The sequence below is a fragment of the Pogona vitticeps genome, chromosome 1 (genome assembly GCF_051106095.1).
Source record: "Pogona vitticeps strain Pit_001003342236 chromosome 1, PviZW2.1, whole genome shotgun sequence".
Classification (NCBI taxonomy): Eukaryota; Metazoa; Chordata; class Lepidosauria; order Squamata; family Agamidae; genus Pogona; species Pogona vitticeps.
The window spans coordinates 160,241,929-160,256,755 of record NC_135783.1 but is presented as its reverse complement, the minus strand read 5'-3'; the positions used below and the strand labels follow the sequence as shown (position 1 = coordinate 160,256,755).

General features: G+C 44.6%; 1 protein-coding gene across 4 annotated transcripts in view; it reads left to right on the top strand.

Moving 5' to 3' along the window:
* Positions 1 to 14,827, top strand: part of EHBP1 (EH domain binding protein 1) — a 339,919-nt gene that overhangs the window by 57,554 nt on the left and 267,538 nt on the right. For all 4 annotated transcript variants that reach the window (XM_020790594.3, XM_020790589.3, XM_020790595.3 and 1 more), the window contains exon 4: positions 1,126 to 1,221. In XM_020790594.3, the coding sequence (XP_020646253.3) occupies positions 1,126 to 1,221 (96 nt within the window). The remainder of the gene's footprint in view (positions 1 to 1,125; positions 1,222 to 14,827) is intronic.

Genomic DNA, 14,827 nt, shown 5'->3' with positions numbered 1-14,827 from the left:
ATTCTGCATGTTTTGAGATTTTTAACTCCACAATTGTAGATCAATAAACATTCCCAAGATCTTAGTCATTCTGCCTGTAATACAAATTATTATACACGTTATTAGTTTCGTCTAATTGCATTCTTGGAAACAAGTCAAATACCAGATTCTTTTGTATTGAGAAGATATTTGTTTCTTAAGGATTACATAAATCTTTGGCAGTCTGTATGGCTTTCTTAAATTTCTTTTTTCATGAGGATGCATTGAAGGGAGAGGACATTGCAATTTCATACCCAGAGGAGTGAATATCAGAAAGAATTTGACACTGTGGATCTGCGTAATGGGGGCAGGGAGGGCCACATGCTTCTCAGTTTGGACAAATTACCATGTTTTACCACAGTTTAGCCTAGCATCCCTCCTATTCTTGTTTTCCTTCTTTCAGCAGCAGATAATAATGGTGGCTTTCTCGGTTTGCTTAAAAGCTACATGCTATACTTCTATCTGATATTATTTGGTAGAAACAGAACCTATTTCATATGCTTGTACAGCTTTGAGTGGCTGAACAGTGTACTCTGAGAACTTCCTTTAGGCTTTTCTTTGCATGCGTATAAGGAGTGCTTCACCAGTGACTGGCAATGGGTTTGCTATTGTTTTTTCATAGGCTATCTAGAACCTTGTGTTGGGAATACTGTTCTTGCAGGCCCTACTTCTCTTATTGGCTCAGTTGACTGAAAAGGTCTTCCTTGAAGTAGAGGAAGAGGATTGGATTATTGAAGCTGACCAAAGCATCAGTCTAAACCTGGACAGAAGGTAGAATAGGTTTTCAGCCTGAACCTAGCCAGCAGCAGAAGATGAAGTTCGGGCAGAACCTTAGAAAAGTGCCACAGAAGAGCAGCCATAGAGAATAAATTTTAATTTCCCACCACTGATAACTTCCCAGAGGACTTGGCTGTCACCTGGCTATTGTACCTGATGCTCTGGTTTGCTCCAAATTATCTTGACCTAATGTTAATGACCATTATCGCACATGTTTCTGCCAGTCATCACTACTGCATGTACATGACTAATTTTGCTTTTCACATTTATCCCAGTGGTTATAATTGCATGACTCAAGGCTTTCCCTTTTCCCCCAATTTGTCTCTTTAGGCTCATAGCTGGCAGCCAGGAATAAAAAATCCATACCGTGGTGTAGTTGTATGGCCTGTTCCTGAAAACATTGAAATCACTGTGACACTTTTTAAGGTAAGTATGGTGTTACCTGTTTCCTTCTACAATGTAATGACAAATACTTTAATTACTTTTATAATTGTAGGTTTTGTTTGTCCTTACTAGTTAGGTGTGTTTTATATCATAGGCCAATGAACTGTTGCATTTTTATGCTTGTTTGAATAATGAAAAAGCAGAGAGTTAATTTAGGACATTAAGTAACTGACCTAGAAGGTAATGCCTTTGGAACTGTAAGTGTAACTGCTTTTCCAAAGTAACATACAAGCTCTGCGACTGTAGACCTGGAGATGCTTTATTGGAAAAAATATATAATTCCCAAAATAAATGATGTTGGCTTTTAGGACTGGATCTGCTGGCAGAAATAGAAATTAAATGCTTAATACAAATTACATATATTAATTATAATTAAACACCATTGGCTTACTTCAGAGTATACATTACTTGACTTTCCCTACACATTGGTTATTTACACGTCAAACAAAAAGGCAGCAACACATTCTGATTTATTGCATTCTTAATCAGAAGTGCCACTTAGTGGGATTTACTCACAATTAAATGTGTATAGAATTAGAGAGTACCATTATTTATAAAACTTTTCTTTTACTTTCACAGTTTTCAAGAAAGACAAGTTATGCAATACAGTTATGTATAAAAATTGTTTCTAATAATAAATTTACATTGGAAACAATTACAGGTCATAAAATCATATTCAACAAGTACACCATACCAACCTGTTTAAAACATATCTAGACTCCTGAAAGACTGCAGTGTCTGATTGTACCAAAAGTGATTGGATTTAAAACACAAAATTTTAGTGGCTTGAATTTCTCAGAGGTGGATATTTTATAGTATGTCAGTTGATTTTACTACTGAAAAGATAGTGTAATAAGCTCAACAAAAGTTAGATGCATTCTGTTTTTCTCAGATTTGTTGGGCTTAATGCAAATGGGCTAAATCTAATTGTTAGTTTCTATTCAGTAGGCCCAGTCAATTATTGGGACTTGTACAAACGCTGACATAAGAAGTCCCGTCCATTCAGTGTGTCTGCTAGACTTGGGACTAACAACTACAGTACTTTCTTGAGCTTTTTTGGATTTTTTTAAAAAATCATTCAATGATTATGGTGAGAAGTTACACACATATATGTAAGTAACTGAAGTCCAGAGACAATGCAACACACAGCCATTAATATCTAAACAACAACACTTGCAACAAAAGTGAGTACACCCCTAAGTGATAATGTCCAAATTGGGCACAAAGTGTCAATGTTTTGTGTGGCCACCATTATTTTCCAGCACTGCCTTAACCCTCTTGGGCATAGAGATCACCAGAGTGTCACAGGTTGCCACTGGAGTCCTCTTCCACTCCTCCATGACGACATCACAGACCTTGTGGATGTTAGAGACCTTGTGCACCTCCACCTTCCATTTCAGGATGCCCCACAGATGCTCAATAGGGTTTAGGTCTGGAGACTTGCTTGGCCAGTCCATCACTTTTGACCCCAGCTTCTTTAGGAAGGCAGTGATCATTTTGGAGGTGTGTTTGGCTTCATTATCATGTTGAAATACTGCCCTGTGGCCCAGTCTCTAAAGGGAGGGGAGCATGCTGTGCTTCAGTACGTCACAGTTAGGTTAAGGTTAAGGTTCCCCTTGACATTTAGTCCAGTCGTGTCCTACTCTAGGGGGTGGTGCTCATCCCTGTTTCAAAGCCGTAGAGGCAGTGTTTGTCCGAAGACAGCTTCTGTGGTCACATGGCCAGCGCGACTAGACACGGAATGCTATTACCTTCCCACCGAGGTGGTCCCTATTTACCTACTTGCGTTTGTGTGCTTTCAAACTGCTAGGTTGGCAGGAGCTGGGTCACGCAACGGGAGCTCACTCCATCGCATGGATTTCAGCTTATGACTGCTGGTCTTCCGACCTTGCAGCACGTAGGCTTCTGTGGTCTAACCCGCCACGCCACCACGTCCCTCAGTATGTCACAGTACATGTTGGCATTCATGGTTCCCTCAATGAACTCTAGCTCCCCAGTGCCAGCAGCACTCATGCAGCCCCAGACCATGACACTCCAGCCACCATGCTCGACTGTAGGCACAGCACACTTGCCTTTGTAATCCTCACCTGGTTGCCACCACACACACTTGACGCCATCTGAACCAAATAACTTTATCTTGGTCTCATCAGACCACAGCACATGGTTCCAGAAATCCATGTCCTTAGTCTGCTTGTCTGCAGCAAACTGTATGCGGGCTTTCTTGTGCATCATCTTTAGAAGAAGCTTCCTTCTGGGATGACAGCCCTGGAAACCAATTTGATGCAGAGTGTGGCGTATGGTCTGAGTACTGACAGGCTGACCCCACCTCACCCCCCTTCCACCTCTGCAGAAATGCTGGCAGCACTCATACGTCCATTTCCCCAAGCCAACCTCTGGATATGACGATAAGCACGGGCCCTCAATTTCTTTGGTCGACCATTAAGAGACCTGTTCTGAGTGGAACCTGTTCTGTTCAGCCGCTGTATGGTCTTGGCCACTGTGCTGCAGCTCAGTTTCAGGGTTTTGGAAATCTTATAGCCTACGTCATCTTTATGTAGAGCAGCAATTCATTTTTTCAGATCCTCAGATACGTCCTCAGATACGTAGTTCATTACCATGAGGTGCCATGTGGAACTTCCAGTGACCAGTCTGAGAGAGTGAGAGCGATAACACCTGCTCCCCCTTCAGACCTGAGACTTATGACACTAATGGATCTCATGACACTGGGAATGGAAAACAGCTACTTGGGCCCAATTTGGACATTGTCACTTAGGGGTGTCCTCACCTTTGTTGCCAATGGTTTAGACAATAATGTCTGTGTGTTGCGTTATTTTGAGGGGACAGCACATTCACACTGTCATACAAGTTGTATACTCACTGCTTTACATTGTTGCCAAGTGTCATTTCTTCGGTGTTGTCACATGAAAATATATACTAAAATATTTATGAAATGTGAGGGGTGTACTCACTTCTGTGATATACTGTATATATAATAATCTCTCTCACACACATGCGCACGCACACACACACACACACACACAGAGACAGAGAGAGAGAGAGTATTTCAGGAATCCAACCCACAAGAGGTTCTTACAGGGTTTACAGACCATTTTTCTGGAGGTGTGAGTTCTACCACCACAATGGTCAATTTCTCTAGTTCTTAACCAACTTACGAAATCACTCTTCAAGCTGATGGCTATAGCAGATCTCAGAGACTCCTTACCTACAAAGCAGCCTTCTTGGTTGTCATTGCTTCTGGACAAAGAGTAAGTGAATTGTGTCCTCTCCAACATGATCCACTTTTCCTACAGTTTCACAAGAAAAGGTCACTATTTTCCTTGACATATTTTTCCACTTACGGAAAAAATTTCTTATCATAGAATCATAGAAAAGTGAAGTTGGAAGGGGCCTACAAGGCCATCTAGCCCAACCCCCTGCTCAATGCAGAAATACAATCAAAGCATATTTGCCAGGTGCTGTAACATACAGCACTGATGGTACCTGTCTGTCATGGGTTTGGAGGGAAAGTTCCATCCTATGGGGAGTGGAAGGCGGGACATCAGGGGGGAGGAGCTGTACTGTATATATATGTGGAGCTTGTGTGGAGAAGTTTGGAAGCGGGAGTGGGAGTCTGTGTGTCAGACTGAGTACAACTGTGTGTCAGTTTGTACATACCTGATAGGTTCAGGTTTCTTTATAGGTAGCCAGAACTGATAGGTTCAGGGTCTGTGCTTTACTTTAAAGGGTTCTGTGTGAACCAAACTATTATATGTATATGATTGAGACTTTGCCACGTTACAGTATCTTATTTACTTGATCTTTTATTTACCCTGTTTGTTATTTAAATAAACCTTGTTCTTTTGTTTGTTAAAAATCCATTCCTGGTCTGTGTGACTCCTTATAGGGAATGGTTGGTGGCAGCTTAGTTATAGTGTGGCACACTCCAGTAGGTCTGGGGTTGTCACATTGATTGGTGGCAGCGGTGGGATACGACTGGTCCAGTTGTCCAGTGGTCCAGCAAAGCCTTGGCAAGTGTGCCCAGAGCAAGGGGGGTCTAGTCAGAGACAATCTGAGGGCGCGTAGGTAATCTTCTAGGCTTACCTCACGGGGAGGTGCGCTAGTGGAAGAACGTGCACACTCAGATTGGGGACTAGATTAGGGAGCTCTGAGGCAACCCGTTTTGGCGGGAAAGAGCTGAGGCAAAGCTGTGTGAAGTAACAGTGATCTAGCCTGTCTGCTGAGAGGCCTAGCAGAGGGGGGTGGATTCTGCCTGGCAACAGTTGCAAGTTAGTGCTGAAGGAACAGCAGCAGTCTATAGAAGGCTGTTTCTGAGGCAAAAAGGAAAAAAGTCGTCGTCGCTTTATTTTGAGGCTTGACTTTTGAAGGCAGCCTGTTCTGGGGGGGGGATTATGCCCTTGACTCAAAGCCAAATGGCAGAAACAGGAGAACTGACCCCAGAACTCAGAAAAATGCTCCGAGCCCAACTGCATGAACTGAGGGTGAGGGAACTGGCGTTTGAAAGGGAAGTGAAACAGAGACTGTTGGAAGTAGACAAAATGGTGTTTGAGCTGAAGAAGATGGAAATAATGAGTAGAAATAGGAATAAAAATAATGGTGAAGGGAAGCCCTCAGACATGAAACCACAAAGACCTCAGATTTTGGAGGGAAAACCAAAACCAGTTGAGAAAGACTCAAAATACAGCAGAAAATGTTATTTCTGTCAAGGAAAGGGCCATCTAATCTCAGAGTGTGAGAAATTAAAGCAGCTAAAGGGAAATTTGCCTCATGATTTGAGTGGAACCAAGCCAAAAGCTGTGTTCTGTGTCCAGACAGAGCAAAGCTCCTTGCCATTGAGGGAGCCTGTTACCATGGCTACTCAATCTGGAACAGTTACATCTGCTGATCAGGCTGGGGAAAATGGTCCTCTGGTGGAGGTCAAGCGCTGCTTACTAGTGAGAACAGATTCACAATTGTTTGAGACCGCGGGGGTGGACGTAGGAATACTTGACCATCAGTATAGGGGGCTAAGGGATACTTGTTCCCAGGTGACCCTGTGCCATCCAGACATTATTCCTGGGAAGTATATAATCCCAAATGAGAGCTTGAAGGTGGCAGGGATTGAGGGGCAGGTGATCTCACTGCCAGTAGCTGAGGTACCTGTGAGCTTTCAAGGCTGGAGGGGAGTTTGGCGGCTAGCGATTTCATCGACTCTGCCAGCAGCCGTGCTCGTGGGAAATGACCTGGCTGAACATGTGAAACGGGTGCTAGTGATTACACGTTCACAAGCCACCACGGGGACAGTTCAGGGGGGTACTGAAGAGCCCGAGACGGAAGCAGATGAGGGTAGTTCCGGAGCTGTGGTAGAAATCTTAACCACAGACAGCAAATTTGGCCAAGAGCAAAAGGCAGACGCCACTCTCCGAAAGTGTTTTGAAAAGGTGACAGACACCCAGTTAACACCTGAAACCACAGCGAGATTTCGCGAGAAAAAGGGAATTTTATATAGAGAGACCCTAATGAATATCTCAAAAGGGGGATATGGGATCAGAAGTCAGCTAGTGGTACCTGAAAAGTATCGCCCCATGATCTTACAAAGGGGGCACTCTGACATGTTTGCTGCGCACTTAGGGGTGAACAAAACACAGCAGAGAATCACACAAAATTTTTACTGGCCTGAAATAGGGAAGCAGATCAAGGAGTTCTGTAAACAATGTGATGTGTGTCAGAGGCAGGGGAATAACCGTGACAGGACCAAAGCGAAGTTGTGCCCTTTGCCTGTGATTGACACTCCGTTCAAATGTATAGGAGTGGATATTGTGGGACCTTTGCCCAAGGCCACAAAGAGGAGGAACCGGTTCATCCTCACCATTGTGGACCATGGTACCCCGAAGCCATTCCCTTGACTAACATTGAAACTAACACAGTGGCAGATGCCTTGGTGGGGTATATGTCCAGGATGGGATTTGCCTCAGAAATAATCACAGATTTGGGCACATCGTTTACATCAAAGCTCATGAAACGGTTATGGCAAATCTGTGGAATTAAACACAAGGAAACCACTGCCTATCACCCTGAAAGTAATGGGTTAACGGAGAAGTTCAATGGGACTCTGATGCGCATGATTAGGGCTTACTTGGCAGAGAATCCAAACAATTGGGACCAGAAGCTGCAATCCCTTTTGTTTGCTTATCGATCAGTGCCACAAGCCAGTACCGGGTTCAGTCCGTTTGAACTTTTGTTTGGGAGAAGGGTGAAAGGTCCACTTGATTTAATCAAGCAGAATTGGGAGCAGATCACCCAGGATGACCCACAAGACGTTGTGACATATATAGACTCTTTAATGAATGACCTAAAGAGAAATCTAGAGCTAGCAGCAGAAAACCTGCAAGCTCAGAAGGTCAGACAGAAAACCTGGTATGACCAGAAAGCCAGGGAGAGGCACTTTAACCCAGGGGAGGGAGTGCTTTGGCCTAGGCCCTGCAAAGAGAACAAACTGCAGCTGGGTAGCCCAGAAATAAAATACTTGGGTCACATAGTAGGGGGAGGAGTGATCAAACCCCTAGAGGCCAAAATAGAAGCCGTTCGTGATTGGCCCAGACCCAACACCAAGAAAAAAGTCAAATCATTTCTTGGGTTGGTGGGCTACTACAGGAAGTTCATCCAGAGGTTTAGCGAGATGGCGACTCCGCTGACCGATCTGACGCGGAAGAAGACTGATGACCGCATCCCGTGGACCAGCGACTGTGAGGAGGCGTTCCGGAGGTTGAAGGAGGTGCTCATCAATTATCCAGTGCTGCGTGCTCCAGACTTCGACCGGGAGTTCATCATCTACACCGATGCGTCTAACAGCGGGGTAGGAGCAGTTCTTTGCCAGGAGGATGAAAATGGTGACCAGCATCCAGTGTCCTACCTGAGTAGGAAACTCCAGAAAGGTGAGAGACATTTGGCAACCGTGGAAAAGGAGTGCCTGGCCATAGTCTATGCGATCCAGAAGGCCAAGCCTTACATCTGGGGAAGACATTTTATTCTGTGCACTGACCACTCACCACTGCAGTGGTTAAAGACAATGAAAACCCACAATAGTAAACTTATGAGGTGGGTTTTAAACCTGCAAGATTATGACTTTGAAGTGAAGGTGGTCAGAGGGTCAATGAACTGTGTTGCTGACGCCTTGTCAAGGAGACCCGAAGAATGAAGACGGCGAAGAAACATGGACTATGTATATTTTGGTGACCAAAAGTTAAATGTATCTGTTTATTAAGCATGCTTGGTTTGTATTAATATAGGTGACTTAATGTATTGTAAATGTTAATGTTTAAATGCCTAATTGATATGTTTAACTTAGAGTGTAAGTATGGGATTGTATGTTATTGTATAACTGTTTTGTGTTTTAAACCTGGTTGTTTTTTTTGGAGAAAAGCACGTTAGCTTTCCCCCTGCAAAACAACTTATAAAGAGGGGAGGTGTTACATACAGCACTGATGGTACCTGTCTGTCATGGGTTTGGAGGGAAAGTTCCATCCTATGGGGAGTGGAAGGCGGGACATCAGGGGGGAGGAGCTGTACTGTATATATATGTGGAGCTTGTGTGGAGAAGTTTGGAAGCGGGAGTGGGAGTCTGTGTGTCAGACTGAGTACAACTGTGTGTCAGTTTGTACATACCTGATAGGTTCAGGTTTCTTTATAGGTAGCCAGAACTGATAGGTTCAGGGTCTGTGCTTTACTTTAAAGGGTTCTGTGTGAACCAAACTATTAAATGTATATGACTGAGACTTTGCCACGTTACAGTATCTTATTTACTTGATCTTTTATTTACCCTGTTTGTTATTTAAATAAACCTTGTTCTTTTGTTTGTTAAAAATCCATTCCTGGTCTGTGTGACTCCTTATAGGGAATGGTTGGTGGCAGCTTAGTTATAGTGTGGCACACTCCAGTAGGTCTGGGGTTGTCACAGGTGCTTATTTAAGTTTTTCTTGAATGTCTCCAGTGTTGGAGCACTCGCCAACTCCCGAGGTAACTGGTTCCACTGTTGTACTGCTCTAACAGTTAGGACGTTTTTTGTGACATTCAACCGAAATCTGGCTTCCTTTAACTTGAACCCCTTGTTGAGTGTCCTGCACTCTGGGATAATCGAGGACTTCTGTATGACAGCCTTTCAAATATTTGAAAAGTGCAATCACATTACCCGTCAATCCTCTCTTCTCAAGGCTGAACATGTTGAGTTCTTTCAGCCTTTCCTCATAAGGCTTGGTTTCCAGCCCCCTGATCATCCTTGTCACCCTCCTCTGAACTTGTTTCAATTTGTTAGCATCCTTCTTGAAGAGTGATGTCCAGAACTGGACAGAATCATCAAGGTGAGGCCTAACCACTGCTAAATAGCGGGGGACTAGCACCTTGTAGGATTTGGAAATTATACTTCTATTAACACAGCCTACAATAGCATTTGCCTTTTGTAGCCACATCACACTGTTGGCTCATATTTAGCTTGTGATGTACGATGATTCCAAGATCCTTCTCGTTCGTAGTTTAGCTGAGCCAGGTATCCCCCACCTTGTATTGTAACTGTGCAGTTGGTTTCTTTTTCCGAGGTGCAGTACTTTGCACATATCCATGTTGAGTTTCATTCTGTTGCTTTTGGCCCAGTGCTTCATCCTGTCAAGATCATTTTGAATTTTGTTTCTGTCTTCTAGGGTATTAGCTATTCTACCCAATTTTGTATCATCTGCAAATTTGACAAGTATTCCCTGCACTCCCTCATGCAGATCATTAATAAAAATATTGAAAAGCACTGGGTCCAAGACTGATCCTTGGGGTACCCCACTAGTTAACTCCTACCAGTTAAAGAAGGACATATTAATCATCACCCTCTGACTATGATTCTGTAGCCAGTTGTGTATCTACCTGATATCATGGGGCACTTTGTCAAAAGCTTTGCTGAAGTCAAGATATACTTCTTCTACAGCATTCCCTCTGTCTATCAGGGAGGTTACGTGATTAAAAACGAGATCAAATTAGTTTGGTAGGATTTGTTCTTGACAAATCTGTGTTGGGTTCTAGTTATTACTGCATTGTTTTCTAGGTGCTTGCAGAATGACTGCTTTACGATCGGTTCCAGAATTTTGTGTGGGATTGATATCAGGCTGACTGGCCTGTAGTTCCCTGGTTCCTCTTTTTTACCCCTTTTTGAAAATAGGGACAGCCCTCCTCCAATCCTCTGGCACCTCACTCATTTCCCATGATTTCAAGAAAATAATGGATAGCGGTTCTGAGAGTTCTTCAGCCAGTTCCTTCAATACTCTTGTATGCAGTTCATCTGGCCCTGGAGATTTGAACTTGTTCAAGGTGGTAACGTATTCCTTGACTATTTGTTTATCTATCTTCAGCTACAATCCTGCCCCCCAATGCACTTCCAAATTGTTTGGAAGTTCATAGTCTGTCTTATGGGAAAAGATTGAACTAAACTGAGCACCTCTACCGTTTCTTTATTCTCTGTTGTCATTTTTCCATCTCCATTGTGGAACTGTGCCACTATGTCTTTTGTTTGTCTTTTGCTACTCACATACCTGAAGAATGCTTTTTTTATTGCTTTTAGTGTCTCTAGCTTACCTCAGCTCATTCTCAGCTGTTGCCCTCCTAATGTCATCCGTGCATTTCCTTGTTGCTTGTCTGTACTCATCTATGGTGACCCGGCCTTCTTTCCATTTCCTGTATACCGTATTTTTCGCTCCATAAGACGCACCTCTCCATAAGACGCACCAAATTTTTAGGAGAAGAAAACAGGAAAAAAAATCTGTTTTCTTCTCCTAAAAATTGGTGAGCCTTATGGAGAGGTCTGTCTTATGGAACACAACCTAGGACCCTTTGGAGGCTCACCCAGACCCCCTGAAGGCCAGAGGGGGCAAAATCACCACCTTCTGGGGCTCTTTTGAGGTTTGGAAAGCTTCAGAAGAGCCCCAGAAGGTGGCAATTTTGCCCCCTCTAGCCTGGTGGGGTGGGGCAGGGTGAGCCTCCAAAGGGTCCTAGAGTGTGTTCCAGGACCCTTTAGAGACTCACCCTGCCCCCCCGGGGTCAGAGGGGGCAAAATCGACACCTTCTGGGCTCTTTTAAGGCTTGGGAAGCTTCAAAAGAGCCCCAGAAGGTGGTGATTTTGCCCCCCCTGGACCCATGGGGGGGTGGGGGTAGCGTGGCAAGGGTCCGAGGGGGCCTTCCAGACCCTTGCCACGTTACCCCCCCACGGGGCCAGCATGGGCGAAATAGCGACCTTCCAGGACCTTTTGAGAAGCTTTCCAGCCTCTCAAAAGGTCCTGGGAGCTGGCGATTTCGCCTGCGCTGGCCCCGTGGGGGGGGCAGCCTGGCAAGGGTCCTGGGAGGCTCCCTTGGACCCTTGCCATGCTACCCCCACCCCCCCACGGGGCCAGGGGGGGTAAGATCGCCAGCTTCTGGGAGTGTTTGGAGGCTCCCCAAGCCTCCAAACACTCCCAGAACCTGCCAATTTCGCCAGGGCTGGCCCCATGGGGAGGTGGGGGCAGCCTGGCAAGAGTCCTGGGAGGCTCCCTTGGACCCTTGCCACGCTACCCCCACCCCCCCACGGGGCCAGGGGGGGTAAAATCGCCAGCTTCTGGGAGTGTTTGGAGGCTCCCCAAGCCTCCAAACACTCCCAGAACCTGGCGATTTTGCCAGGGCTGGCCCCGTGGGGAGGTGGGGGTAGCGTGGCAAGGGTCCTGGGAGGCTCCCTTGGACCCTTGCCACGCTACCCCCACCCCCCACGGGGCCAGTGGGCGTAAAATCGCCAGCTTCTGGGAGTGTTTTGAGGCTTGGGAAGCCTCAAAACACTCCCAGAAACTGGCGATTTTGCCGCTGGGAGGAGCGTCGCAAGTGTCTGCGTGAGCTTCCAGGACCCTTGCAACGTTCCCCCCACCTGGAAGCTGGCGATTTCGCCTGCGCTGGCCCCGTGGGGGGGTGGAGGGAGCATCGCAAGGGTCCTGGAAGGCTCCCTTGGACCCTTGCGACGCTCCCCCCCACGGGGCCAGTGGGGGCGAAGTCACCACCTTCGCACCATAAGACGCACAGACTTTCTACCCCCCTTTTGGAGGGGAACAAGTGCGTCTTATGGTGCAAAAAATACGGTATGTTTTTATTGGTTTTTAGGTCCCCCCTGAACTTCTTGTGAAGCCATACTGGTCTTTTTTGCTGCCTCCCACCTTTTTCTCTTGTTGGAATTGTTTGTAGTTGTGCCTTTAGAATATCTTTTTTTTAGAAGCTCCCACCCTTCTAGGACTCCCTTTCTTGTTAGGATCTCCTGCCATGGGACCTTACTTATCCTTGTTCTGAGATTATTAAAATTGGCTTTTTAAAAATCTAGCAGATGTATGTGGCTACACTCTGCTTTCGTTTCCTTTGAAATCAAGAATTCTAGAATTCTGTCTGGGCCTCAAAGTCCTTGAGTTTCTTCCAGCATTCTTTCCATTAACTGCAACATATTTAGAGAAAGCTCTTTGTACATTAGACTTCTGTAGACCTTTGGCCTTCTACACTTCCAAAATCCCAACATGTTATTTGTCAGGTATTAAGATCCAAAGATAGGTGAACATATTAACCCCCAACAATTATGAAAATGCCTTGTTAATACATGTGACAACCTCCTCACTCGTCACTAAGGAGCTGCCACGTCACACTCTCACACACTCACTTAATTTGCGCATTTTATTTTGAAAATAAAAACTTGTGTTTATTGGTAATAACAAAAGGAATGGTAAATCACTTTAATCACTCAAATAATAAGGCAATAACTAATAAAGTACCACACACTCACACACTCTCTCACAGACCCTCACTATATAGCACAGTTCTTCACAATAGGAACAAACCCTAACACCCTAACCATTCCCTAACCAGTCCCTATCTGGTCCTTATCTAAAGCACTCACACCCATTCACTCCCCTTATATACATTGGCTCCACCCCTTATGTCCCACCTTCCGTCACGCTATTGGCAGATGACATGCAGCTACAGCAATGACGGACAGGTGGTTTCCAAGCTACCGTAACAATACAATTGAGTTGTCTTACCAGGTCGCAGCAAGGCTGGTTCCTGACTCTCTGAGAGTGTACTCTACCAGGGCTGCTGCAGCATCCACAGCCTTTCTCAGAGGTATAGAGTTAAGAGATATTTTCAAAGCAGCTACATGGTCTCAACTCTCAAGCATTCATCTCAGATGTTATTGGTTGGATGTCAAGATTAAATTTGATGCTGCATTTGCGAGAGTGACCATTTCATCTATGCTAGTGCAACATCCCACCAGCCAATAAGTGAGCCTGTCAGTTATCCATATGTGTGATTCACAGAGACCATGAAGAAGAACAAGAACTTACTGTAACTGTGGTTTTTTTTGTTTTTGTGTTTTTTTTGGTGGAGTGGTCATCTATGAATTCACACAACCCTCTCATCCTTCTTTCAGTCTGCCGTGCAGTTCACTCATGGATGGCAGTGGAAATAGAGAACTGAGGGATAACCATTAGACTCAGTGAGCGAAAGACTGTCTTAGACTCTTTTCTTCAGCTCTAGAATGTTTCAAAGAGGTTTTATGCAGGTGCAGAAACACCCACATATGCGAATTCATAGATGATCACTTGAAAAACTATAGTTACAGGTAAATAACCTGTTCTTCTCTTAGAAGTAAATGAGAAATGTTCATAGGTATAAAAAACTCGTATTTAGTGGGATTGGTCAGAGGTTAGGATAGAATGCCTCTGCCTGTTCCTTAGTAGAATGTCTTCAAGGCCTCTCTCACTTGGAGATGTGACAGCTAAGTCTATTTGGGCATAGGGTTGAAGAGAGGAAGTGTTGTATTAGCCACTAGTCATTGAAAGACTATGCTCTCCAGTACATAAGGGAAACAGTTATGCCAAATGTACAAGATTACTGCCCTTTTTTGTTTCAGAATTATCAAAAGTAACTATCATCCTCAGGTTCTATACTGTTGTTTCAGTTTTCCAGCAGTGAGTTGGAAGACTGAAGGATATGCCTGTTTGTGCTCCTATTAGTGGCACATGGGGGTGCAGAATCAAAGCATTCTCATTTTATTTATGACCATCCATCAGTGGTAGAGGGGTGTAGGCTACAATAGCTAGAATCATGATGACCTGCTATGACAAATGGAGAAAGAAGCTGACTAGTTTTGCTGCTTGATATGGAAGGTGAAAATGTCTGAATGGAAAGGGAGAAGCAAATGCCTATGTTGTAGTGTTACTGTCAAAGCGTGAAAGTGGCCCTGTATTTCAACTGTTTGTACTGATTAAAAAATCACGATCACAGTTCAGCTGCTGGCTTTTTATCTGTGTTGGCAACACAGAGCTAGAAAAGAGCCCAGAGATAAAAGCTAGATTTTATTTGTAAAGTAGCAGTCTGAAATACTGTCATAGGTAAAGAACGTGGACAAAGATAAACAGGCCATGTGTTGTGGGAGGCAATACAGATTGCGGTGTCAGTGCCTCCAAATCTGTAAGTGGCTGTTGAAATGGTGTTGTTGGTTGGATTAGAGGATAAGTCTTGGCTTCAGTTACTAATGAGAATGTGAAGTATAGCCTCT